General features: G+C 51.8%; 11 protein-coding genes across 11 annotated transcripts; 5 read left to right on the plus strand and 6 right to left on the minus strand.

The window, feature by feature from the left end:
* Nucleotides 1–474: 474 nt before the first annotated feature.
* Nucleotides 475–3814, minus strand: AUEXF2481DRAFT_66869 (uncharacterized protein; the record flags this gene model as incomplete). The annotated part of the gene is made up of 5 exons (XM_013487181.1): nt 475–939; nt 1007–1175; nt 1237–1591; nt 1643–3479; nt 3536–3814. 5 exons carry the CDS (start codon nt 3812–3814, stop codon nt 475–477), a joined length of 3105 nt encoding a protein of 1034 aa, XP_013342635.1.
* Nucleotides 3815–4851: 1037 nt separating this feature from the next.
* AUEXF2481DRAFT_30600 (uncharacterized protein) lies at nt 4852–5700 on the minus strand (the record flags this gene model as incomplete). Its single annotated transcript, XM_013487061.1, has 2 exons — nt 4852–5535; nt 5587–5700. The coding sequence occupies 2 exons, from the start codon at nt 5698–5700 to the stop codon at nt 4852–4854; spliced, it is 798 nt and encodes a 265-aa protein (XP_013342515.1).
* A 374-nt stretch (nt 5701–6074) lies between these two features.
* On the minus strand, nt 6075–8102 carry AUEXF2481DRAFT_66788 (uncharacterized protein; the record flags this gene model as incomplete). The annotated part of the gene is made up of 1 exon (XM_013487173.1): nt 6075–8102. One exon carries the CDS (start codon nt 8100–8102, stop codon nt 6075–6077), a length of 2028 nt encoding a protein of 675 aa, XP_013342627.1.
* Nucleotides 8103–8239: 137 nt separating this feature from the next.
* Nucleotides 8240–11119, plus strand: AUEXF2481DRAFT_30602 (uncharacterized protein; the record flags this gene model as incomplete). The annotated part of the gene is made up of 1 exon (XM_013487062.1): nt 8240–11119. The coding sequence occupies one exon, from the start codon at nt 8240–8242 to the stop codon at nt 11117–11119; it is 2880 nt and encodes a 959-aa protein (XP_013342516.1).
* Nucleotides 10942–12061, minus strand: AUEXF2481DRAFT_41244 (uncharacterized protein). Its single transcript, XM_013487110.1, has one exon. It carries the CDS (start codon nt 11893–11895, stop codon nt 11116–11118), a length of 780 nt encoding a protein of 259 aa, XP_013342564.1. The 5' UTR covers nt 11896–12061; the 3' UTR covers nt 10942–11115.
* Nucleotides 12062–12352: 291 nt separating this feature from the next.
* AUEXF2481DRAFT_66879 (uncharacterized protein) lies at nt 12353–13900 on the plus strand (the record flags this gene model as incomplete). The annotated part of the gene is made up of 1 exon (XM_013487183.1): nt 12353–13900. The coding sequence occupies one exon, from the start codon at nt 12353–12355 to the stop codon at nt 13898–13900; it is 1548 nt and encodes a 515-aa protein (XP_013342637.1).
* On the minus strand, nt 13781–14424 carry AUEXF2481DRAFT_41248 (uncharacterized protein). The gene is made up of 2 exons (XM_013487111.1): nt 13896–14424; nt 13781–13832 (listed from the first exon to the last, which is right to left on the minus strand). The coding sequence occupies exon 1, from the start codon at nt 14225–14227 to the stop codon at nt 14030–14032; it is 198 nt and encodes a 65-aa protein (XP_013342565.1). The 5' UTR covers nt 14228–14424; the 3' UTR covers nt 13781–13832; nt 13896–14029.
* A 333-nt stretch (nt 14425–14757) lies between these two features.
* Nucleotides 14758–16105, plus strand: AUEXF2481DRAFT_109281 (uncharacterized protein). Its single transcript, XM_013487237.1, has 5 exons — nt 14758–14878; nt 14968–15085; nt 15145–15185; nt 15242–15344; nt 15397–16105. The coding sequence occupies exons 1-5, from the start codon at nt 14813–14815 to the stop codon at nt 16080–16082; spliced, it is 1014 nt and encodes a 337-aa protein (XP_013342691.1). The 5' UTR covers nt 14758–14812; the 3' UTR covers nt 16083–16105.
* A 741-nt stretch (nt 16106–16846) lies between these two features.
* On the plus strand, nt 16847–18777 carry AUEXF2481DRAFT_47370 (uncharacterized protein; the record flags this gene model as incomplete). Its single annotated transcript, XM_013487149.1, has 3 exons — nt 16847–16883; nt 16940–17655; nt 17707–18777. 3 exons carry the CDS (start codon nt 16847–16849, stop codon nt 18775–18777), a joined length of 1824 nt encoding a protein of 607 aa, XP_013342603.1.
* Nucleotides 18778–19325: 548 nt separating this feature from the next.
* On the plus strand, nt 19326–20565 carry AUEXF2481DRAFT_291205 (uncharacterized protein). Its single transcript, XM_013487238.1, has 2 exons — nt 19326–19814; nt 20137–20565. Exons 1-2 carry the CDS (start codon nt 19408–19410, stop codon nt 20456–20458), a joined length of 729 nt encoding a protein of 242 aa, XP_013342692.1. The 5' UTR covers nt 19326–19407; the 3' UTR covers nt 20459–20565.
* Nucleotides 20566–21112: 547 nt separating this feature from the next.
* On the minus strand, nt 21113–22727 carry AUEXF2481DRAFT_291211 (uncharacterized protein). The gene has a single exon (XM_013487239.1). The coding sequence runs from the start codon at nt 22581–22583 to the stop codon at nt 21300–21302; it is 1284 nt and encodes a 427-aa protein (XP_013342693.1). The 5' UTR covers nt 22584–22727; the 3' UTR covers nt 21113–21299.
* Nucleotides 22728–23461: the final 734 nt, after the last annotated feature.

The following is a 23461-nucleotide window of genomic DNA, read 5'->3' on the forward strand; positions in this document are numbered from 1 at the left end:
TTTTTCTACTCTTTCAAGTGTGTTATTGCGGCATTATATCTCCACTCTTTTGCTCCTTTTGGTCTTTTATTCTTTTTTTTGTCCACTCTCTATCCATTTCTTTGGAATCAGTTCTTTCTGAATGAGCATGCACAATGAATCTGGTCATGTCGAGCGTTGAGTTTAAACATCAAGTGGAAGGTGCTTTAACCAGCACTTTGCCTCCAAGATAACGCCCCTTCAGCATCCCTCAAAAAAGCAACAACGTTGGACACTCTAAACTTCAGAGAAAGGTAAAGATTAATCATTATAATAATCCCACTGCAACAAGTGGGAAAGAGGACCCGAAAAAAAGAAAAAGAAAAAGAGTACCAGGGGAGACAAGAAGAAAACAAAAAAAAACATCCGAAACCAGAAAAAAACATCTATATACAACAATCCTTCTACTCCTACCCTACTCCAAATCATGTGTGTGAGTGTGTGTGTGTGTTTCGTCTAAGGTATCTTCTTCATATGTCCATCTCCCGGTGGAGTAGGAGGAGCAGGACTTCCCGCGCCCCTCTGCTCATCCCCCAACCCCCCTCTCCTCATCAATACAGGTGCGAAATGCACTATTACAAACCATGCAGCCATCCCATTGACTAAATGATGCAATACATATGCATAGCTGACGCCATAGACTGCTGCGTATAGTGCGAGGGCGAACAACATGATGTTGTTGACCAGACGCCATGGAGAGATTAAGCGAGGGATGATGTGGCCGGTAGACATTGTTTCGACAATGAGAATGTAGGGCATGATGGAGAGGATGTTGTGGTGGGAGGAAAAGGGTGTGAGCCAGTGGACGGCGAGGTTGTGGACCCAAACGACGAGGACGGGGAGGTTGATGGGGAGGATCCAGAGCATGAGGATGAGAAGACTGTGTACGTAGTTGTAAAAATTGTAGTTGTTGCCGGATTTCTGGAGAAAGAGATGCCGTGTTAGTGACGTTGATTACAAAGAGGTAACAGAAGTGGTGAGAGCTTACTGTTTCTTGCGCCAATCGCAATGCCCGGACTGAGGTTGCGAGTTGGACTAGGCAAAGTACTAGGTAGGCGAATTGATAGGGTATGATGGTCGCGACCATGATGAGCAAGATGCTGGTTGTAATGACACGCTGTAGAGGGCTGGTGACTGCGAATGCTGTTGTCCTTCGTCTGACCCCGTATTGTCAGTCTTTTCTGTTCGCTTCAAGTCCATTGTGAATGCAAAACTCACCTTCCGTCGTCGTTCCTCAATCGCACGTTCCTTAACTTTGAATAGCAGAAAGCGAAGACTTGTGTCAACGCCAATGTGATGTAATTAAGCACAATGCAAACTCCCACACTGATTACACCAAAAAGCGGTACCAACCAGAAGAAAAATGGGTCATTGGAGCCAAGTAAAAGGTCGTTCTTGGTAAACTGTAAGAATGATTCTGTCGCTTCGTGCTGCGGTCCAAGGATTTCTTCACCAATCGAAGCGGTGGCGTGGTTGGCAAGGGCGAGTGACAAGAAGGACAATGCTATGAAGAGAACAGGAAGAGAGGTTCTGATGCACTGGTCCATGCTTTCGGTAAAGCTCATGAAAATGCCTAGCATGTTGTCAGAGGAATGTCTCAACGCGACGGAATGAGTAAACTTACCAGTGGCGTCGTAGATCTTGAATTGTTTCCTCAACACTAAAGCAACAACGACCAGAGGGAACGCGGCAAAGACAGTCCTATAACGCATATAGAGTTTGCCGAAACTGCCCAGAATGTCGATGTCCAGAGTCACTTCTATTTCTGCATTACATGTCGGGTCCGACCAGATTTGCAACGAAAGTCCGTCCTTGGTATGGGCTGAGTTTGCTGGTGGAGGCACATAGGGCGAAACACCATGCAGGTTAATGTTTACATCCCCACGTACGTTGGGGAAGAACTTCGATTCATACGGCTCGGAGATGTACTGTCTCAACAGAGGCTGGAATAAAGGTTCGGACTTGCATTTCTGATGAACGCGCAAAGTGTAAGCCAGTAAGCTTGAGTGTACACGAGGGATGCAGATCTCGTTGACCATAGCACGAGCAGCTGGCAGGACGCGGTGCATGCCACTCAGCATCAAGCTGCGTAACGATCTCCTCACAGTGACTCTTGACTTGACAGAGTCGTTGAACTCGGCGATTACCCAGCCGTCTGTGAGTTCACTGGCTTGGTCGATGATAGCCACAAACTGATACTCGGCCAAGTCCTTGAGCGCATACTCGATGTACGTGAATGGCAAGGCATCGTCGAAAGCGAAGTTGGACTCCGAAGTCGAGGCAGGCAACGCAATGGCGTCAGCTGCGGTATCCTTACAAGACAAGCGCATGAAGCCCGAAGAGCCACCAGAAAGGTCAAGATTGATGGCATAGGCATTGCCGCCAGCACCAGCTTGGGGAATGTGGGACGAACAAAGGAAGACCTGGACAGGTCCATGCTCGTCGAGTCGCTGGTTGGTCAAGACAGACAGCTTTCTAGAGTCGTTCTCCAACAAAGATGGAACAGGCAGAACATGAGCTTCGGTTTTGGCGGAAGAACCCAGCTGTCTTAGGCTTAGGCGTTCGCCCTCGGTGAGAATGGCCGAAGACTGATCGTCCAAAGAAAGAAGCATCTTGGCTTCCTGGTGTGGTAGCTCCTTCTGCACAGTGGGTTCTAAGCCTGTCAGGAAACGTCTTCGGAAGTGGCGCATGCGCTCCTCGTGCGGAATTGTTTGTGTGGGTTGCTTGACATCAGCAACATCGAACAGAGCCTTGATAACTGCTTTGCGAAGTTGATCGCACCATATGATAGCCAGATGATCCATTCCAGTCCAGACATGGGGCATGGTCGAGGTGAAGACTGTAAAGCCATGTGATTCTGGCATTAGAGAGGTCAGACTGGCATAGTCCGAAGGCACGACAGTATCCAGACCACCACCAACGATCGAGACCAGAGTGACATGATCCAGTGGACTCTGGTCTAGTGAGTAGGAGTTGCGCCAGTACTCGTTGATGTTCTGATAGGTGTCGACAATGTCTTGATCAAAGGATACTGGAGCACGAGCATGAGGAGCCGATAGGGTAATTATAGTGTTGATGGTATTAGGTTGATAGTTGTGTATTGTGAACATTGTACGGGCAACAATGCCGCCCATGGAGTGACCGACGAGCATGACGGAGGTGGGATCTGGTAGCGATTCGTCGCGAAGGCTTCGGTGTGGATTGTGGTAGAGCGAGAGGATGTATGCGACGGCTTCGTTCAAATATTCGGCCTGGTCGAGTAGTGTCTGGCCATGGAAAGCGGTGATGTCTTCGTTGAAGTCGACCGAGAAGAAGTCAAAGGGGCGCTTGCCGTCTTGCTGAGCCTGCTGGTCGTGTTGCAGCACATCGTGGTAGTAGTTGGCTGCCTCTGCTGCTAGAGAACGCACCTGTTTGTAGCTGCCTGCGTTGCCTGGGATGAACAGCACCGGGATACCCTTGACCTGTGTCTTGTGTCAGCCTCTTCGACCATGTCCCATTGTCGAGCTCTTGTACGCACGCGCGTGTCCTGATCAATACCAGCCTCCCGATACAGGTAGAGCGAGTACTTTGTCGCGAACCTCGTATGCTCGGTATCGAAGTCTGTGTATTTGGCAAAGGCCGACAGCATGTACGACATCTTGCATCCTTTGGTGTCCAGTTGGCGTCCGAGGAACGATTGCGCTATCGTCGCCAATAGCAGCAGCGACAGAGCAGTGCACAGCATTGTCACAAGGGAGCAGTGCCAGGGGCTACGGAGTCTCGCGCGTTGGCGCTGTTTGCGATAGAAGTCCTCCATCTTGGAGTCGGCCGAAGGCGGCGCTGTGCGTGCAGGCGTCGATTGAGAGTCTATATCGTCGGCGCTGTCCTTTTTCCGAGATACTGAAGGTTCAAGCAGAGATTGCGTCGATGGATCGTCTTTGTTGTCGTCGCTATCCACCTCTTCAACATTGCTTCGCATATTATCCTTCAACCCGACATCTTCGTCGGCGCCCGCGAGAGAGGCCCGTCTTCGCATGAGCAACTTCCACGTCCAGACCAGTCACCGAGAAGTCCGTCCTCGACTTTCTCAGGATTTCACACGTTTACAGAAGCGACAGAGGGGCTGGTTGAGCAGAGGGAAAGATCGAGGCACGGATGCGAACGATGCAGTAGTCAGAGACCCTCGAATCTCAATGCTCAATGCTGCTGCGGACCCGCGCGCCTTCCTCAGGTTCAACTGGTTACGAAAAAAGCACAAACGCACAGGCTCCCCTCGTCATTAAAACGCTCTGTTCACTGCTTAACATGAGGGCAAACCTTCCAGCCACCTCCTGGAACCTAGGTAGACTCGTCACTCGTCGGCCATACTAGTGACTATCCACCTGCCACCACCTTTCTGCATCCTCCATTGCGCATTGCGCGGTCCTATGCTTGGCGCCCTCACTTAATGATGTAGCTACAATTGCTTGTTCGCAGCCCGCGCCCTTCCGCTGTGAGTCAACGGCTCCCCTAACTCCATGCTCCACCCACTGTCCCTACCCCTCGACATTTCAAGTCCTGTGTCGTAAATCTTCATCCTCCGCGACACACGGGACGCGCGGTCGCCCGTCGGACGCACCAGGGGCGTCACGTCTCCAGACGCCTCGGGAAACTCTGACCGGACGAATCGTTGGACAACCAAGCCTTCCCCGCATTGAGCCGCTCATATCACGGCTCTTCAACAATATCAGCGTTGAATATCATGTATTGAGCTAGACTATCATAAAGGCGTCAGGTAACTTCTGTCTGAAAACAAGGAACTCCACAAAGAAACCCCCACACGTGCGCGGCTGGTCCGCAAGCCATCCAGCTCTCTCACTGTCCGCTGCAGTTTCCAGTGCATGATCCCTTGACAACCTCTCCCGAGATGAAATCCGCGTCAGACACAACTCCAGCCCCTCCATTCAGCATGCCGCCAAACATTTTGCACACCCCATTGCTTATCTGCCACGAGAAGCTAAAACAGTTTGGCTCGGAATCGCACGCTTTCATGCAGCCATTGAACGATTCGGTTGTTTGCGAGTTAGACCATTCGCTCAGATTGGAAAGACGTTCCAGACAGGTGTGGATGTTGTAGTCGCAGCCACATATACCTCGAGCTGAGACATCTCCAATCGTGACCGAAACGCAGGTTGCTCTAGAAGAGGTTGCGCCTGTCGTAGTTGTTGCAGCCGCATCAGATGTGGTTTCCGCAGTCGAAGTAGTCGACGTACCCAAAACGACAGTTCCGTTGCTGTTGGTGGTCCAGCTGAGTGGACGGTCGGATGTGACAGACGTCAAGGAGACTGCTGAAGTGGTCGTGCTGGGAATAATGGTCGAGGTATCGGTAGACGACATGCTAGACGAGGTAGCGTTGATGGACGACATGCTCAATGATGTGGTATCGATAGACGACGCAGACGAAGACGACGACGACGGCAGCGACGACGTGCTAGACAAGGTAGTGTTGACGGGTATCACAGAGGTTGGGTACCCGCCATAAGATGTTACGACAGTGCTCTATCTAGGTAGTCAGTAATTGCGCTTCCATCAAGCTTTATTTTCATCTACCGAGCTCGAAGATGTGACGCTGGGGCTAGGATAGATGCCGTATGGGTGGCGGCTACCGACCTGAGCAGCGACTGCGGTCGACAAGGCAGCAAACAAAATTATGGCAGAAGTCATTGCTGTAGCTGAGTGCGAGTTTTGCTCGAGTTTGGATTGTGGATGTGAAGGCAGACTGCGATGTCGACCAGAGTTTATATATTGCTTTGACAGCTACCCGTGACAAAGAGCTGTAGAGCTACGAGAGTAGTCCAATCCCATCAGTCCTACGTTTGCGATGTTCCTTGCATGTATAGGTGAAGATGGCTCTCATGTGGCGGCCAGTATTATGTTCGATGTGTCTTTCCCCACATTGGTTGATACACAGACCAGGTGCAAACAAGACCAAGGTCGCACGACAGGCTTGCTTCAGACGTGCAGTCGATCATGAGCGTGCCTTCGCTTGACCTCATGACAGGCAGCTTCACTCATCTGGACAGCGGCAAACGCGCCTATCATCGCACAGGACCGACTTGTATCTGATGTCTCGACATTTTCTCTTGCAGCTCCTGTCGCTTTTGCTTCTCCTGTTCAGTCTTGCGTCGAATCTGTTTGAGCTTGTCGAAACGTCCTTTGGCACCGTGGATCATTCTTGTTATCATATCCGCTGCTTGTCCTTTGGTAGTATTCTCTTGCGTCAGTTGTTGATCTTCAGGACGCGACTTGTTCAATCGGGCCAGCTGTGCTTCCGTGGCAGGATACTTGCGCCATGGTGCCCTTGTAGCAATGTTTCTGAAAGGGTAGTGCTTGCCTGCGTAGCTATCAGCGGCGTGAATAGCCTCGTCAAATTCGTTCACTCTAGCCAGCTCCCTAGGTCTTGCGTAGGGACTCTTAGAGCCGTAAATTTCCGGTAGCTTCGCGACACTGGTGACGATCCACGGCCGTTCATCACCAGGATCATCTCGGTGGATCTTCAGGGTATCACCGCCACCGCTCGACAGCATATATCGATCTGTATCAATCTGTACCCAGGCAAACTGGCTGACTTGCCTGATGTAGACGTCACCTCGAGTGTCTTCTACCAAGTCGTTGACAGAGTCGTAGTGGGTGAATGTAATGTTGCCGGCCAAGTTCTTCAAATCACCCACGTCAACAGGAGGTGATTCCAAGCCCAGTGCAGCCTCCTCTTCACGTTGCTTTTCTCTCTCGCGCTTTTCTTTCGTAGAAGCCATAGATGCAACATCTGCATGATCGACCAATTCAGAAGGATCAAGCCCGAACAGAGTTGGCGTAGTTACAATTCCTGTTTCCAGAGATGCCACCATATCAACGACATGGCAACCTTGCTTGCCAGGGTGCAATCTCAAACCTCGACCGATCATTTGTACAAGTAGATTGCGAGACTTTGTCGGGCGAGCGAGTAGCACACAGTCAATGTTCGGAATATCGGTGCCTTCGGTGAAGATGCCGCAATTCAGCAAAATAGGAAATTTCCCATTCTTGAAAGCTTCTAATCGCTCGCTTCTTATTTGCTTTGGCGTATCACTAGTAATGAACCTAGCATCGACACCAAAACGACGAAACATTGCCGTGAGACTCGAGACGTGCGCCAGGTCTACACAGAAGACTAGAGTGGCATTCCTGTCTTGAGCTTGAGCAAGCCACGCTTGCACCGTGATTTGGTTCGTCTCATCGTTGTTGACAGCTTTAGACAAGTCACCCGTTTGGAAGTCTCCTTGCTTACCCAGCGACCTTACTTTGCTGAGATCTGCTCCAGACTGTACAGTTGTGAAGGAAGCGGTGGAAAGCCACTCGCCCTCAATCATGTCCAGATAGTCCTTGTGATAAACAATCTGGTCAATAGCGGCACCTAGCCTGAGACCGTCGTGACGTGAGAATGTGGCAGAAACACCAACCAGAGCTGGACATTGGTTGTCAGGGACCTTTTGCGATTCCTCATCAAGGCCAAAGTGCTTGAGAACGTCCAGATATCTTGTGGCCACAATATGGTGAGCCTCATCCACAAGCAGAAGCTTGAAGCGGCTGGGATCAAATTTGACAATTCGGTCTCCAGACATAATGCTCTGGATTGAAGCGACTGTAATGTCAGCCACGCCCGTAGCGTGCCTTGATCCCATTTCGATTTCGATGATCTTGTCTGGGTAAATGTTCTGACAATGGCGAGCCGCTTGTTCCACCAACTCTCGGCGATGCACCAGGATAAGAGTCTGGGTGGCCTCCTGGGTTGGCTCAGGGACGCGTTCAATCAAGTGACTGAAAATGACTGTCTTACCACTGCCTGTGGCCAGCGATATTCCAAGGCGTTTACCGCCAAGTTCAAGATGTCGTAATACTGCTTCGATACATTCCTCTTGATACGATCTCAATTGGATTTGTGGTCTGTGGATCGACGCCGCCACTGGCTGGACAACAGTGGCATATTGGCGAAATGGTAGTCGCTCATGATAAAGCGAGACACTGCCAGTATGGCGGCCTGTACAACGTATACGCCAGCTTCTAGTAAGCCGGACAAACTTCAGCATTCGTGGTATGGGATGTGATGCGGCTCGAAAATGGTGTTCACTTTTGGGTAAGTGTTTGGAGAAATCCAGTCATGCGATCATTATGTAAGCGTGCCAAGACTTCGCTGATCGGCGCTTTCTTCACATGCAATGTTTTGATGCACGATGAACAATTATTTCATTTGCATCGGAGAACTCTTCTTCGAGGAACAGACTATGGGATGAGCGACAACGGCACCGACCGTGAGTCGGTCAACGATGATAAAATCGAAAACGACGATCTACAGCAAGATTCTGGATCTGAATACCAGAGCGAAGAAAACTCCAGCGACGATGAAGTACGCTCGACACGCAGTGGACGTAGCGAAAGAAGTGATCGGTCACAGAAATCCGAATCTGGCAAGAAGACAATTGCTAGAAAGCCAGTATTGCCTCATGTCACCAAATCAACAAAGGCGACCTACAGCGAGGCTTACCGAGACATTTATAATGAACACGTCGAGGAGCTTGCACGACCTTTTCAATCTGTTACTCATGCTCTACCACCATCTGAGATCGGTGTGGCTATGTGGACACCTCTCGAAAAAGAGATTTTGTTCCAAAGAATATCTGTCCTTGGGAAGGATAACATCAAGGCCATATCCGACGCACTAAGGACCAAATCAGAGCCAGAAGTTCGCCAGTATCTCTCATTACTCGATCAAGGTACGGCCGAGGGCAATGTGACAAAAGCTTTGCCTGTGTTCTCTGCTGCGGATGTGCCAGGTGCTTTTGAGGTGAGCAAGCAGTCTGAAGCAGTGCTCGAGGAGTACGCAGATGGTCTTGCCAAATATCAGACCAAGAGCGATGCAAAGCGGGAGAAAAAACGACATGGCGATTACTGGCTTCTGACGCAGGAGCTTGCTCAGGAGGTCGAGGCACAGGTGAGATCGCATGATGGATCGTACGTGATGTCAAAGCTAGACCACGAGGAACAGGACGAAGAAGTCGTCGACGATGCCAGAGCCGAAGAAGACGCTCTCATCGAAGCCTCCGAAGAAGCCAAAACAGATGATCTTGATCCCAAAACAGGCCCTGAAGCTGACGAAGATACCCTGGAAACGACTGCACCACATCAGGAATTCAATGAGCAATCTTCAGAGCCGGCTGATGAACTCATGGTTCCAGCAGCCGAACTTCTCGACCTACCGATGTGGCTGCGCTTGTCTCAGCTCTTTATGCATCAGTCACCCGACCTGGGAAATAGTTGGACGGACTTCATCACCTCTCGTGAGGAAACCCCTTCGATGTATCAGACTTCTTTCCAGGATTTCCATAATGTAACAGTCAGCTTGACTCGGCGTCTCGTACAGACTACCATCTTCCAAACCATGACTCGTCTGCGGGCACGCGACAAAGACCAGCCTAGCGCGGCAGTGACAACATCCGATGTCCGTACAGCTGTCGAGGTGTTGGATTTACAACCGAACATGCGCAAGTTCTGGGGCAGCGTGCCAAGGAGACATGGCCTGCGGGTCTACGAACGCGGTTCCAAGTTTACAAAAGGTCAATCTAGGGCTGGAGTCGAGCTTAGTCTTGAAGAAGCCGAGGAGAGATTGGGCGTTGGTCATACGTCCTCAGTGAACACGCAAGCGAGCGACAATGTGATGAATACAGTCGAGGATGAGGCGGAGGAAGACGTTCTAGGCCCCGATCAATACTACGAGGATCCCGAACTTTGGACCGAGGCATCCGATAACGAGGATGAGAGGCCCATCACCATATCTGATGACCATCTTTCAGACGCCTCTGACGACGGAGACGCTGCTGCATATCAACCTACGGATGACGAAGAAGCTCAAGATGCCGCTAAGAAGAAACGCCTTAGAAAAGGACGACTGGAGCAAAACTACCGGAAAGCTCACGACGCGTATCTCGAAGCTGTCGATCAAGAAATTAGCAGAGCGCAGGAAGTTGAGATATGGGACACTCTTGGTGTGCCGCCACCAAGCGAAGTCAAGGACGAGGAAGTCGAGATACCCCGTCAACCCGTCATCCGACGACGATTATCAGATGCTGAAGACTGGAGAGATGGCCTCGAGTATCAGCCACTATGGGAGAGAGGATTCAATGCTGTGCAACCAGAGACCTTTGCCAACATGCAAAATCGAGGCGAGCAGGCAAGGAAAAGGAGACGGCTCGCGTACGATTATCTTGAGCAAGAGGGTCTCGTCACACTCCCCCAACAGACACCTGAAGTCACCGTGATCAGGAGGAAGATCAAGCCGACTGATGTTGATATCAAAATGGACGACGCTCCGACTGAGGAGCCACTTGCCGCTCCCATCCAGAGCTTCGATGATGGAGTACCGCGAAGAAAGCATACCCATCCCAACCCAATTCTAAGCAGGGTTCAGAGCAGGGCCTCTTCCGTCCGCGCAGGTTCCCACGACACTTCTATCAGCGAGTCTTCAAACCCAAAGAATTTCAATCTAGCGAATAGGCTCACAACGCGCAAGCAAAGCCAGCAGATTGAGGAGGGTCTGAAAAAGGCTCAAGAAGAGCGAGAAGCGGAAGTAAGACTCGCAGAAGAGAAACGTCAAGCCGAGGAGGAGCAACGAAAGGCAAGGATGGCTTTCAAAGCGTTATCCGAGGAAGAGAAGCGGGCAGTCATGCAACAAAGGAAAGAGGAGAAAAACAGGAAGATGCGAGAAAAGAAAAAGATGGAGAAATTAAAGCAGGAACGACAAGAAGAGCGAGAGAGCAAGCGACTTGCGAAAGAGGAGAAACAGAGGGCAAAGCAAGAAAAGCCAAAGAAGTCGAAGGAGCCAGAAATCGAAGGGAGGAAGCGCAAAGCAACGGAGCCAGATGTGGCAGGGGAAACTGAAGCACAAGATGATACGTTGGGCCAAGAGAAGCCAAAGGAACAAGAGACTTCTACCCAAGACCAAAAACTCGACCAAGGAACTGGAGCTGGACCCATGGTAGAAGCGGCACCAGAAGCAGCGCGTATTACACGATCTCGGAGCAAGAAGCCCAGGAGGAAATCTGGATTCTAGTGAACTTCACCGACTACGCGTCGAAACTCCTTGTCGGCATCGCTATAAACCTGCGGATCTGCATCTCGACCATCGACAAGGATCTCGAACCAGCCGTTGCCCTCTCTGAATCGACAACTACACAATTTCCCACCCCACCTCAGCAAACGGCTTATCATGCTTCTGTAGATGACCCTCCATACTATGTCGTTGAAGCAATCGTCTTCATTTCTGACTATTACTCTTTTGACGTTGTGCAAGTTCTTCAATGTTTCGGACAAGGTGTAAGACAGGGTATGCGCCGAATCCAGGTCTGCTATCTCTGCGTAATGGAGGTCATACCGCGCAGGGCGTCGCGGTACAATGACTAGAGTTGTAAGGCGGAGATGGGAGTTGCCGAATGGCAGGCCGTTCCATGCTTCGTTCAAGGCGCGTAGACGATTGATGCGACCGACGAGGGTGATGTGTTTGATGTCTGAGATACGTGGTGGAGGTAGATTGACGTTGCATAGACGAGCAAAAGCTTCCGGGTCTGCGTAGTTGCCGCCGAGTACGAAGGAGGTGCGTTGGAGATGTAAGAGTTGGGTCTCTTCATGCATTTGACGACATGTGAGGAGGAGCGACTGGCATGGTGTCGAGGTCGTCTCGTCTAGGTTGCTTGATTTGCCAAAGTCATTGAGGCTATGGCTTGAATCAGAGGCGGCATCAGTAGGGCAGGTGTACGGAGATGTCTCAATGAATAGATGATCATAGATCTGGTTCCGTAGCTCAGCAGGAAGAGTGAGTAGGGATGTCATGGCTTGTCAACATGAAATAGGTAGCAACAAGGATAGAGTCAATTGTTATCGAGCCTCGGAGTAAAAGGACATTGATGTACAGGTACAAGACGATAAGACAGACGACATCGGACTTATCGGACGAGGGGCGCAAGCGGCCAAGTCAATTGACACAAACCTCCTCGGCATGCGTCGATATGCACGCTCTAACTTTAATCAGTATCTTGTCTGAAGACCAACGCATAACTCGTCTCACGGCTCGTCGTCTCGAACGTTAGATGGCACCGACATCAGTTCTAGTCGTTGATTGGGGTCAAAGCCGAGTCAATTGGTTGTAGGTGCAAGGCTCCTCGGCTTGAGGCTATGACGTCGCGGCAGCTGTGATGGACCAAGTTTCGCGACCCGTCATGCGCTGCGAAACAGTCCAAACAATGAACGTTTAGCACCAACCTCCTTTCCAAACATAACTCACACAATAATGGCGTCGATTTTACGCCAGATAGTGGCAGGCCCTCGCGCCAAACATCCAGAAGCTGGACTGGATCTCTGCTACGTGACCGACAACATCATCGCAACCTCCGGCCCCAGCGGCACCTATCCTCAACTCGCCTACCGCAACCCTCTATCTCAGCTCGTCGCCTTCCTCGACAAGAAACATGGAGACAACTGGGCCATCTGGGAGTTCCGCGCCGAGGGAACTGGGTACCCTGACTCTGAAGTCTATGGTCGCGTCAAGCATTACCCTTGGCCTGACCACCATCCTCCACCATTCAACATGATTCCCTTGATCATGGCTAGCATGCGCAACTGGTTGATGGAAAATGAAGAGAGGGTTGCTGTCGTACACTGCAAAGCTGGCAAAGGACGCAGTGGCTCCATGAGTTGCAGCTACTTGATCTCAGAAGAGGGCTGGAAGGCCGAGGACGCCATACGCAGATTCACAGAACGCAGAATGAGGCCGGGCTTTGGCGCTGGTGTCAGCATTCCTAGTCAGTTGCGCTGGATCAGCTACGTCGATCGCTGGACACAACACAAAAAAGTCTACGTCGAGCGCGAGGTGCAGGTCTTGGAGGTTCACGTCTGGGGTCTGAGAGATGGTGTCAAGGTCAGTGTCGAAGGTTTCGTCGATGAAGGTCGCGTCATCAAGAACTTCCACACTTTTAGTAAAAACGAGCGCGAGATTGTGCGTGGAGAGATCAAAAAGTCTGGAGGCTTTGCAGACGCCGTCACTGCCGTCATGGGCATTAACAGTGCCGAGAAGAACCTCCACCTCAAGGAGGCCGAGAACCTGGAAAAGGAAGAGAAGGCAAAGGCTACCAAAAACACTCTCACCAACGAGAAGCTACACAACGCGACAGGAGACGTCGTCTTCAGACCCTCGCAACCTATAATCCTCCCTACAAGCGACGTCAACATCGACTTCGAGCGAAGAAACAAGGCAGGCTACGGCATGAGCATGGTAACAGCTGTCGCTCACGTCTGGTTTAACTGCTTCTTCGAAGGCCAAGGCCCCGAGAATGCGTCTACTGACAAACCGCCAGCCTCCTCTGGCGTCTTTGAGATTGACTGGGAAGCTATGGATGGTATCAAGGGAAGTTTGAAGAAGGGCACAAAGGGTTTCGACAAACTCGCTGTCGTCTGGAAAGCTGTTGATGAGCCCGCTCGTGGTAGAAGGGCCAGCGTCATTACAGAACCACCACCAGGCTCAGACGTACCGGAGACAGGTCCCGCAGACTGGAGAGGCCACCACTACAACAACCCTTCACCTGGACAAGGCAGAAATCTAGGTCTGAGAAGCGAGACTCCTGCCAGCAGAGACGTTAGCCAGGCCAGCAGTACAAGGGAAGAAGACGGAATTGGGAGCGATACTGAAGGCGTACAAAGCTATGTCGATGGCGAAGTCAAAGGGCACAAGCAAGTGCAGCACGAGAAAGAGATCCAAGTCGAGAGGAAAAGCGGTCCGTTGCCGACCAGTCGTGATCTCCCAGGCCCTGAACACAAGTTTACTGATGCGAAAGCAGAATGATACGATCGGGTTCTTGAGCGCGCATGAGGTTACGACAGCGTTGTTTTATGCTTGGTATGGTCTTTCAACTATTTCTTAGGCCAGCTTTCTTTCCCCAATACATCGTCCCTTTTCTGTTTCTTTAAACATTCACGCCTGCTTACTCTTGATCTCCTCGACCTTCATCTTCACCCATGTCTCATAATCGGTGGGCTCTTGCTTTGAGGCAGAGCTGTTGCATTGAAGACGGATGTTCTTGTACATGTTCAGGATATGGGGGATCAGGGCTGCAGACTGCTTTCCTGAAGCGCAGGTTATGAGGATGAGATAGTTTTCGAAGTCTGGCATTCTGTGATTGTCTTTGGAGTGAGAGACGGTTGAAGAAGATGGAAGCATACCTACCTCCTTAGCTTGGAATGATATATTATGGGTCGTCCGCTCGACGTCATTGAGGATCAGCTTACTCGGCTTCGGGCTTGCAACAAAGCCCGTCTTACATACAGATTCTACGAGCACCTGACTTATTCAGATCAATGCGTATCGTTCCAGAAGAGATTTTGAGATTCAAGGCAGGTGAGGAACTATGCAACTTCGAGAAGATGGCTTGGAAGCTCTTAAGTCCAGAGGTATAGGCCTGAACCAAGGTAGCTGTCGTTTACACCCCTCACGGGCTGATCCAAGTCAAGCCCGGTTCACAGCTTGATATCCTCTGATCCGACGTAGCAGTACCTGCAGAAAGAGGAGGTATCGGAGCAAGAGTCGGTGGTAGAGGGGTTTCACTGCACTTGCCAAGCACGCGGCCACGATCGGAGGTGAAACAATCCTTGATTCAATCGATTGGCTCGTGCACGAGCTTCTCGCACCAACATCTTTGAGTTCCCAGAGTCCATCTCTACACTTCCTGTCCAACAAACCCTCGTTGCTACTATCAAGATGTTTGCCGCTCGTCAAGTCATTAGTACTGTTCAGCGCAGAGCCTTCTCGGTCTCTGCCCGCGATGTAAGTTTGCATCCATTGTAGCTGTCAATGTCTCGGACAGCTCCATTTTGGCGTATTGTCAATCAAGACACTGACATGTATGCGCGCAGGCCTCCAAGGTCGCCGTCCTCGGTGCCGGTGGTGGTATTGGCCAGCCTCTGTCGCTTCTCCTGAAGCTCAACCCCAGAGTCACTGAGCTCGCTCTCTACGATGTCCGTGGTGCTCCCGGTATGTCGTCGCCTCCAACCAATTCCTCCTCCGCAGCGCTGACGTGAATGTCAATCTAGGTGTCGCTGCCGACTGCTCCCACGTTAACACCAAGTCTGTTGTAAGTATCATACAATCTCAATCCATCTGGAGCATAATTGCTCACAACATATACAGGTCAAGGGCTACGAGCAGGCCGATGTCGCCGCCGCCCTCAAGGGCTCCGAGATTGTCCTCATCCCCGCTGGTGTCCCCCGCAAGCCTGGCATGACCCGTGATGGTATGCTCATCTCATAATTGAAGAGACGGATACACATACTGATGTTTCCCAGATCTCTTCAACACCAACGCCTCGATCGTCCGCGACTTGGCCAAGGCCGCTGCTGAGCACTGCCCCAAGGCACACATCCTGATCATCTCCAACCCCGTCAACTCGACCGTCCCCATCGCCGCCGAGGTTTTCAAGGCTGCCGGTGTCTACGACCCCAAGCGCATGTTCGGTGTCACCACCCTCGATGTTGTCCGTGCCTCGCGCTTCATCTCCCAGCTCAAGAGCACCGACCCTGCCTCTGAGAACATCGTCGTCGTTGGTGGTCACTCCGGTGCTACCATCGTCCCTCTCCTCTCCCAGTCTGGCTACAACCTCGAGGGCGAGCAGCTCGACGCCTACGTCAAGCGCGTCCAGTTCGGTGGTGACGAGGTCGTTCAGGCCAAGGGCGGTGCTGGCTCTGCCACTCTCTCCATGGCCATGGCTGGTGCCCGTTTCGCCGAGTCTCTCCTCAAGGCTGCCCAGGGCGAGAAGGGTGTCATTGAGCCCACCTTTGTCGACTCTCCCCTTTACAAGGACCAGGGTGTTGACTTCTTCGCCTCGCAGGTCGAGCTCGGCCCCGAGGGTGTCGAGAAGATCCACCCCGTCGGCCAGATCACTGATTACGAGCAAAAGCTCCTCGACGCCTGTCTCAAGGACCTTAAGGGTAACATTGAGAAGGGTGTCAAGTTCGCCAAGGAGAACCCTTAAATTATGAGCTAGACTCTTCTTTGATGATGTGTACTATTAGCAATTGGTATATACATGGCTAAAATCTATGTTGCACGCCATACACTTCTGCTTCAATCGTTCATCACATGGTGCTTGTCAGAAGGCCGAAAATATATCCGGTGGCCCATCTTGGCCCGGACTCGGCTGTGCATGGGCCGATGGTAGAGTAAAGAACGAATGTTGAAAGTATAGTGAACATGTGATAGCTCGCATAGAAAGCGAGCTTGCTGTATCTTCGGCTCTTGGCAGGAATGCTGCCATTTGCATCTCTTCTCACGCTGAGGCAAGCTGATCTCATGGTCAGACATCCTGTGACTCGCAGATATCTATGACAGATGTCGAGAAGCATGTGAAGAGTATGAAATGAAGCACACGGTCTCTATCAATTGTTCTCTAGGCTGGAGCGGCTATGGGGCTCCACCGCTACAGACGCGGAGGTGAGTGAAGCGGCTTGTCAGTGAACCTCGGTTCGCGCTGATCTGGGGTAGCTCAGTCGACCGAGGAACTCTCGGCCTTGCGCAGACAACAACTACGTAGCAGGCTATTTCTCAGGTGTGACGGAAAGAGTCTCATCGCTAAGCCTTTATTTTATTTTCTGCTTCCTCTGCAGATCTACCTTCCTTTCTACTTCCCTATTACTCCTCATACACATCACTGGAATGTTTGGTCTTCGTGCCCGCATTCTCTCCTCTCCGCTAAGCCGCCCACGCATCACCACCCCCTCGAACATTGCGAAGATCGGAATGGCGCCTGTCCGCAAGACCAGTTCGCTGCCGCAAGGTGTGTATTCAAATGTGTCCACAGATCTGGCGAACGGCAAATTGACAGTCTCACAGGCTACAAGGAGGACGCGTCCAAGGGACCCATGCTTCGCTTCGAGGAGTCGCTGCCACGTCTGCCAGTTCCCACATTGGAAGAGACAGCCAAGCGCTACCTGAGATCGGTGCACCCTCTTCTTAGCAAGCAAGAGTACGAGCAGACCGAAAAGGCTGTCAACGACTTCCTCGCACCCAACAGTCTCGGCCAGGAGCTGCAGAAGCGTCTGGTCGCCAGAAGAGAGGACCCCAAGCACAAGAACTGGATCTACGAGTGGTGGAACGAGGCCGCGTACCTCGCCTACCGTGATCCCGTCGTCCCCTACGTCTCATACTTCTACAGTCACCGCGATGACCGTAAGAGAAGAAACCCAGCAAAGAGAGCTGCTGCTATTGCCTCGTCGGTTCTCGACTTCCGCAAGCAAGTCGTGGAGGGCACTCTCGAGCCCGAGTACATGAAGAAGCTGCCCATCGCCATGAGCAGTTATGAGTACATGTTCAACTGCTGCCGTATTCCTGCCAAGCCTGCCGACTACCCCAAGAATTACACTCCCAATGAGCACAAGTACATTACTGTCGTTCGCAAGAACCAGTTCTTCAAGGTGCTCCACGAGGTTGGTGGTAAGGAGTTGACCACAAAGGAATTGGAGCAGCAGTTCCTGCGCATCTACCAATTGGCAGAGGACGTCCCCTCGATCGGTATCATGACTAGCGAGAACAGAGACACTTGGACCGAGGTACGTCAGGCCAGTGAGAGGACTCTCGACATGGTATACTAACAATTGCAGATGCGCGAGGCTCTAATTGCCCAAAACCCATCCAACGAGGCCGCTCTCCAGACAATCGAGGCCTCCTCCTTCGTCATCTGCCTGGACGAAGCAAAGCCCGTCACACTCGAAGAGCGCGCTCATCAATACTGGCACGGCAATGGTGCAAACCGCTTTTTCGACAAGCCGCTCCAGTTCATCGTTAACGACAACGGAACTTCAGGCTTCATGGGCGAGCACAGCATGATGGACGGCACCCCCACCCACCGCCTGAACGACTACATCAACATGCTCATCTTCAACGACAAGCTCGACTACGAGAACCCTTCAGTTCGCAGCAACCTCCCCGACCCCACCCCCATCAAGTTCGACCTCTCCCCTGCAAACCTCGAGGACATCAAGACTGCCCAAGCACACTTCACAAAGGTCATCGGTGAGCACGAGCTCAAGGTTCAGGCATACCAAGGTTACGGCAAGGGCTTGATCAAGAAGTTCAAGTGCAGTCCCGACGCCTACGTTCAGATGATCATCCAGCTCGCCTACCACAAGTTCTACGGCAAGAACAGACCTACCTACGAATCAGCCGCCACCCGCCGCTTCCAACAAGGACGTACCGAGACCTGCCGCACCGTCAGCGAAGAGTCCGTTGCCTTCACCGATGCCATGGCCTCCCCCGACGCGACACCCGACGAGTGCAGACAAAAGCTGCAAGCCGCCATCAAGCAGCACGTCGGCTACATTAGTGATGCCTCCGACGGCAAGGGTGTTGACCGTCACCTCTTCGGGCTCAAGAAGCTGCTCAAGGAAGGAGAGCAACTCCCCTCCATCTTCAGCGACCCTGCCTTCTCATACTCGTCTTCCTGGTTCATCTCCTCCTCGCAACTGTCTTCCGAGTACTTCAATGGCTACGGTTGGAGTCAAGTCATCGACGAGGGCTGGGGTATCGCCTACATGATCAACGAGAACAGCTTGCAGTTCAACATTGTGTCCAAGAAGCTTGGGTCTGAACGCATGAGCCACTACATCAACGAGGCCGCCGAAGAGATGAAGGAGCTCATGCTTCCTACCATCGAGACCAAGGCCAAGCTTTAGAAGACCTGCGCTGGCGAGGTCGGAAGAAGAAAGAAGAAGGGTATTTGGGATGACATGGGACGAATTGGACATTTGGCACCCGGACGTCTTAGACCGCCTGTTGTTTATCGCGTGCAGCAGCATTCAAGCATTATAGCAGCTGAATAGGCTAGATTTTTTTTATGTTTTTTGCAAAAGACTTGTTTTCCTCACGACTTGATGCTTCTGTCCCTGCATGGCTTGAAGGTGATTGTCCTGGAAAAGCACTGACCTTGATCTGTAGCCAAGTAGCGCCAATATGCACCTGCATGCATGTACCCTAGGCCGCCCACCGCCCACCGCCCACCGCCCACCGCCCACCGCCCACCGCCCACCGCCCACCACCCAACAGAGTCCGACGATCGTCTTTGTGGCATCGCTTACAGAGATAGAGACGATGCCTATTTCTACGCGAGGTCCAACATTCGAGACACCGGTCAAAGACTGATGCACCTTTCCATCGGTACCCTGCCCTTCAGCCTCTTTTAGATATAAGCCACTAAGATCCTATTCAACCTTCTTCGACACCCTTTCACCTCCTCTTCCCTTTCTCTTTCCCAAAACACAAGACAACAATCACGAAAACAGCCAACTCGGGCCATCCTCCCCACCATGGCAACCCTCGACACCCCACCTTCAATCCCTTCACCAACCATCCCTCCCTACCTTACCCTCTTGACACAATTCCTCTTTGGTCTCACCGCGACCTCTAACTCTACACTCCTCTTCCTCTTCTCGTCTACATGGGGTATCTATTGGATATATAGTATAGCGGTGTATAAGTATGCAGGAGCTTATTTGGATGTTTATATTACTGGGTGTACGATGTTTAGTGTTGTGGTGAGGATTCTGGCCGTGGGTGTGCTGGGGGAAAGGGGGTTTGAGAGGAAGAAGAAAGATGACGGGGAAGAGGACAAAGGGAAAGAGGTGGGAAAGGAGGGAAACCAGAAGAGGGGGTTGTTGCAGAGGGTTTGGGATGCGGTGGAGGTTGGGTGTATGGGTGCTAGGGGTATTGGATGGTGAGTTTTTCTTCTTTTGTGTTTCTTGCTGCTTTTTTGCTTTGTTTTGTTCTTCCGATTGTTGGCTTATCCATCTTGTCGTTCGCTCTTGCCAATCTCTTCTTTCCCTGAGGTGATAACCATGGATGCTATCGTTTTCCTGTCACGTCGGATTCTCCATGGCTCTTTCCCTCGACCGTGGTCTTCATACGCAAGTTGACAGCAGGTCTTTCGAGTCGTCTGTCTCTTGTTTTCCTACACCTGTTCCCTCTCAACCACGATCAGGATATCTACAGTAACTCTGACAAAGATATGGGATATACTGACCATGCCACCCATCCAGGACCCATCAACTCCGCAACCTCCCCCCAGCACCTCCAGCCTCTTCCCCACGCATCCCTTTTGCCATACGAAACCTCGCCTCCGCCGTCTTCAATCTCCTCCTCGTGGACCTAGCACACCACCATCTCCGCCACAACAGCCCCATAACTTCCCCTCCACTCGCCCAACTCTCCACCCAACCCCTCCCCTTGGCTCTCCTAAACGCCTGGCTCATCTACCTCCAAGCCCGCTGGACTATGACGGCACTCTACTCCCTTCTCGCCGTCTTCACCGTCCCTCTACACGTTTTTGCTCCAGTCCATTCTACCAATCAACAGCCATGAAGCACTGAACAGATCATACAGAGCACGAGCACGATACCGGGGTTCTTGAAGCAAAGGTTTAGGGAGCAGCAGTTCCCTGAACGTTCATGGGGATAGTGGAAGCCGGAGCATAACCATAGAGAATGGAAGATTAATTGGTTGATTGATCGATTGATTAATTCACTATCCCATCCCATCCCAGCGGCGTATGCCACTTATGCGGAATAGCTATGATCTAATTACTACCGCCTTTCAACCCCTCAGAATGGCCTCGTGCCCTCGGATTAACCATCCATCTTCCTCCAGCTTTGCCCAGCCTCCTGAAGTTCAGCCGTATGCGCCGCTCTTGGTCAGATTGGTCAAATGTGTGCCCTTCGATCAGAGTGATAGCGGTATGGTTTCTTGTTGCGTAGCACTCCCCTTTGAGCAAAGAGATTAACAAAGAAAAAGTAAAGGGGTGTGTCCGACTGCGCGGAAGAATCAAGGCTCCGGCCTGCACTTGCGTGGGTGAATGCGTCGTGATATGCCTGCTAGGTTGCTGACCTTTCCACTCCATTTGAATACCTGAGCTGTTTGAGCAGTTCAGTCTTCCGCATGTATATCAGGGATTGGCAGAGGCAGGGACATAGCCAGGAGGTACGTGACCAGAAGGGGCGTAAACGGTAAGGCCTTGACCGAAAGATGCATGACCAGAAGGGGCGTGACCGAAAGAGGTGTTACCAGATGGGGCTGAAGAACCAGGTACATGACCAGCGGTGGGACCGTTGAGAGCTGAGGCTGTAGCAGGCAGATGGTTGACTGCATTGTGACCAGAGGCAAGGACAGGGTTAGTGCCGGTGGAGGAGGACGCCGACCGCCGGTTTCAGCGAACTGGAACGGCGTTTGTAGCCATCACAGTGGCATCCACCTCGTCCTTAGCTCGGATAGGGACATTGTTGTCTCTTCTCTGGCGATCATAGGCGGTGCGCAAAGCACCACCGCTGATACCAAATTGACCCTCGAGCCAATCAATTCCGGTGTTTATACGCTTGACGACAGCAGTACCTCCGTTGATCTGTTCGTTCTTGGGCAAAGCTTCGTCATTGCATGCAGCCATGATCTCCTGGTTGCTAAAGTTGAGGCCGACCTTGAGGATGTTCATGTACTGCAATCTGCTCTTGTGGTCACGTAGGATATCGTCAGCGGAAAGATTCGAAGGGAGAGGAACCTGTTGAGCCAGTACAGCCGGGTTCGTCTTTCGAGGAGTAGTCACGGGGAGGGCGGAGGCAGGTGTGTTGGTCGGACCACTGGGGACGTTCTGATCGCCATCGCTCTCGTCATGATCCTCGTCTTCTTCGTCACTGTCTTGATCGACGGCAGGGGCTGAGTTTTTCATGATCATATGACCAATGCCATGATAGACAGTAGGGTTGGAGCGGAGATCGGCCACAATCCAAGCAGTAGGTCTGTTTGAGGGGTCGGTGAAGGGGTAGTGGAAGGCCTTCACGCTCTTTCTGATGCAAACGAACCCGAGCTCGATCTTGTCAAGCTGGAAAGCCTTTACGAATGCCTCCAAAACCACAACCATGTGATCTTCGGAGATCGTGCTGAGTGAGACCAGGTTGTCGAGATTGAGGTAGTTCTTGACGCGATGCTGCTTGGCAGACTGCTTTGCGAGAACAACAAACCAGGGCATGCGCAAAAGGTGCATCAATTCAGGCTCGGAGATGAGGTTCAGACCAGCCGTGGTGAGAATTCTGTTCAGCGCGATGAGGAAGGCTGTCCAAGGCGAGGAACCAGGGTTTTGACGGAATTGTCTAGCGATGACATTGGGGGAGAGAGCCTGATTCAGGGAATCTAGTGACTGCTTGGTACCGTTGATGTTGACGATCGCGCCCCATCCGGGGGTGATGAAGTCACGAAAGACCTGAGTGGTGTATTGGCTGTGGTGGTGCTGAGTGTGGGTCAGAGAACGATTGTAATGATGGTCGTTATTGCCTTGACTTACATGATCACCCTGAGGAGTACCGTGCGCGTGACTGAAGTTCATATCTGACATGATGGGCAGTGTTGTGTCGCGGAGAAGGAGTTTTTGGCTCCTTTGGGAACTGTATATATTTTGCTCCTGGCTCTCACTCGAGCACTGGCCTCTTGTTGACAATAACATCTCTTCGACAATACCAAGAGCTGGAAAGTTCACTTTGCGTTACGACAACTATTTTCACTCAACGAAGCTGAGCACAAATCAGATTTTATAGAATACGATCACAGGCACCAGATCATCGGGCAAAAATAATTATTGTTTTCTCCTCGTCGCTGTTGTGAGTATCTCAGTCGCTCGTCATAAACGCTGCTGGTTCTGCATGAAGTTGTCAGAGGTCGACTAAACGTCCTCGTCATCCATCTCGTAGTCGCCGTCATCGACCTGAGTGGGACTGTTACCAGTGGCGCCGAGGTCACGGCCGAGGGGAGTTCTGGAGGCGGGTGCCCAACCGGAAGGAGGCCAAGAGACGGAGCAGGGGGCAGCGGCATATGAGGCAGGGGTCGAGATCGTGCCAGAGTATGAGTTGACTGGTTGAGGGCCAGAAACGGTGGCAGGAGCGGCGGCAGCGGTTGAAGCGGTAGCATTAGCAGTAGTCGGGCAACCGCCAGCGACATAAGGCACAAGAGTGGTAGGGTGAGGGCCTCTATTCTTGATCTAAGCCATAGCTCTATTGATCTGGAGGGCGTAGGTTGCGAGCACGGCCTCGCTCACACCGTTCTTTACACGGATAGGGATGCCCTAAGCCTTTCTCTCGCAATTATAGGCAGTGCGGAGAAAGGTAGGTACACAACCAGTAGTAAGAGCTCCAGAAACTTAGGGTGCTAAGTTGGAACTAGGAGCAGGGTGGGTGAATGGTAGCGTTAACAGCAGTGTTGACGAGAGGGCAAGGACCACCAGTCTGGATCCAGTTCATGGCGGCAGCGATCTGAGTGGCGTTGGCAGCCATCAAAACAGGAGCCGGACCTACGAATACTAAGCGCTATATAATTTGCTTCGCATTA

Source organism: Aureobasidium subglaciale (assembly GCF_000721755.1).
Source record: "Aureobasidium subglaciale EXF-2481 unplaced genomic scaffold scaffold_14, whole genome shotgun sequence".
Classification (NCBI taxonomy): domain Eukaryota; kingdom Fungi; phylum Ascomycota; class Dothideomycetes; order Dothideales; family Saccotheciaceae; genus Aureobasidium; species Aureobasidium subglaciale.

What these genes read in the sequence shown, in the direction of transcription:
- AUEXF2481DRAFT_41244 (XM_013487110.1), bottom strand. Translation starts at nt 11,895, where the DNA reads ATGACATCCCTACTCACTCTTCCTGCTGAGCTACGGAACCAGATCTAT.
- AUEXF2481DRAFT_41248 (XM_013487111.1), bottom strand. Translation starts at nt 14,227, where the DNA reads ATGCCAGACTTCGAAAACTATCTCATCCTCATAACCTGCGCTTCAGGA.
- AUEXF2481DRAFT_109281 (XM_013487237.1), top strand. Translation starts at nt 14,813, where the DNA reads ATGTTTGCCGCTCGTCAAGTCATTAGTACTGTTCAGCGCAGAGCCTTC. An exon ending in TCTCGGTCTCTGCCCGCGAT is followed by an intron (nt 14,879 to 14,967) that starts GTAAGTTTGCAT and finishes GTATGCGCGCAG; the next exon opens with GCCTCCAAGGTCGCCGTCCT. An exon ending in ACGTTAACACCAAGTCTGTT is followed by an intron (nt 15,186 to 15,241) that starts GTAAGTATCATA and finishes CAACATATACAG; the next exon opens with GTCAAGGGCTACGAGCAGGC.
- AUEXF2481DRAFT_291205 (XM_013487238.1), top strand. Translation starts at nt 19,408, where the DNA reads ATGGCAACCCTCGACACCCCACCTTCAATCCCTTCACCAACCATCCCT. An exon ending in GGTGCTAGGGGTATTGGATG is followed by an intron (nt 19,815 to 20,136) that starts GTGAGTTTTTCT and finishes CCACCCATCCAG; the next exon opens with GACCCATCAACTCCGCAACC.
- AUEXF2481DRAFT_291211 (XM_013487239.1), bottom strand. Translation starts at nt 22,583, where the DNA reads ATGTTATTGTCAACAAGAGGCCAGTGCTCGAGTGAGAGCCAGGAGCAA.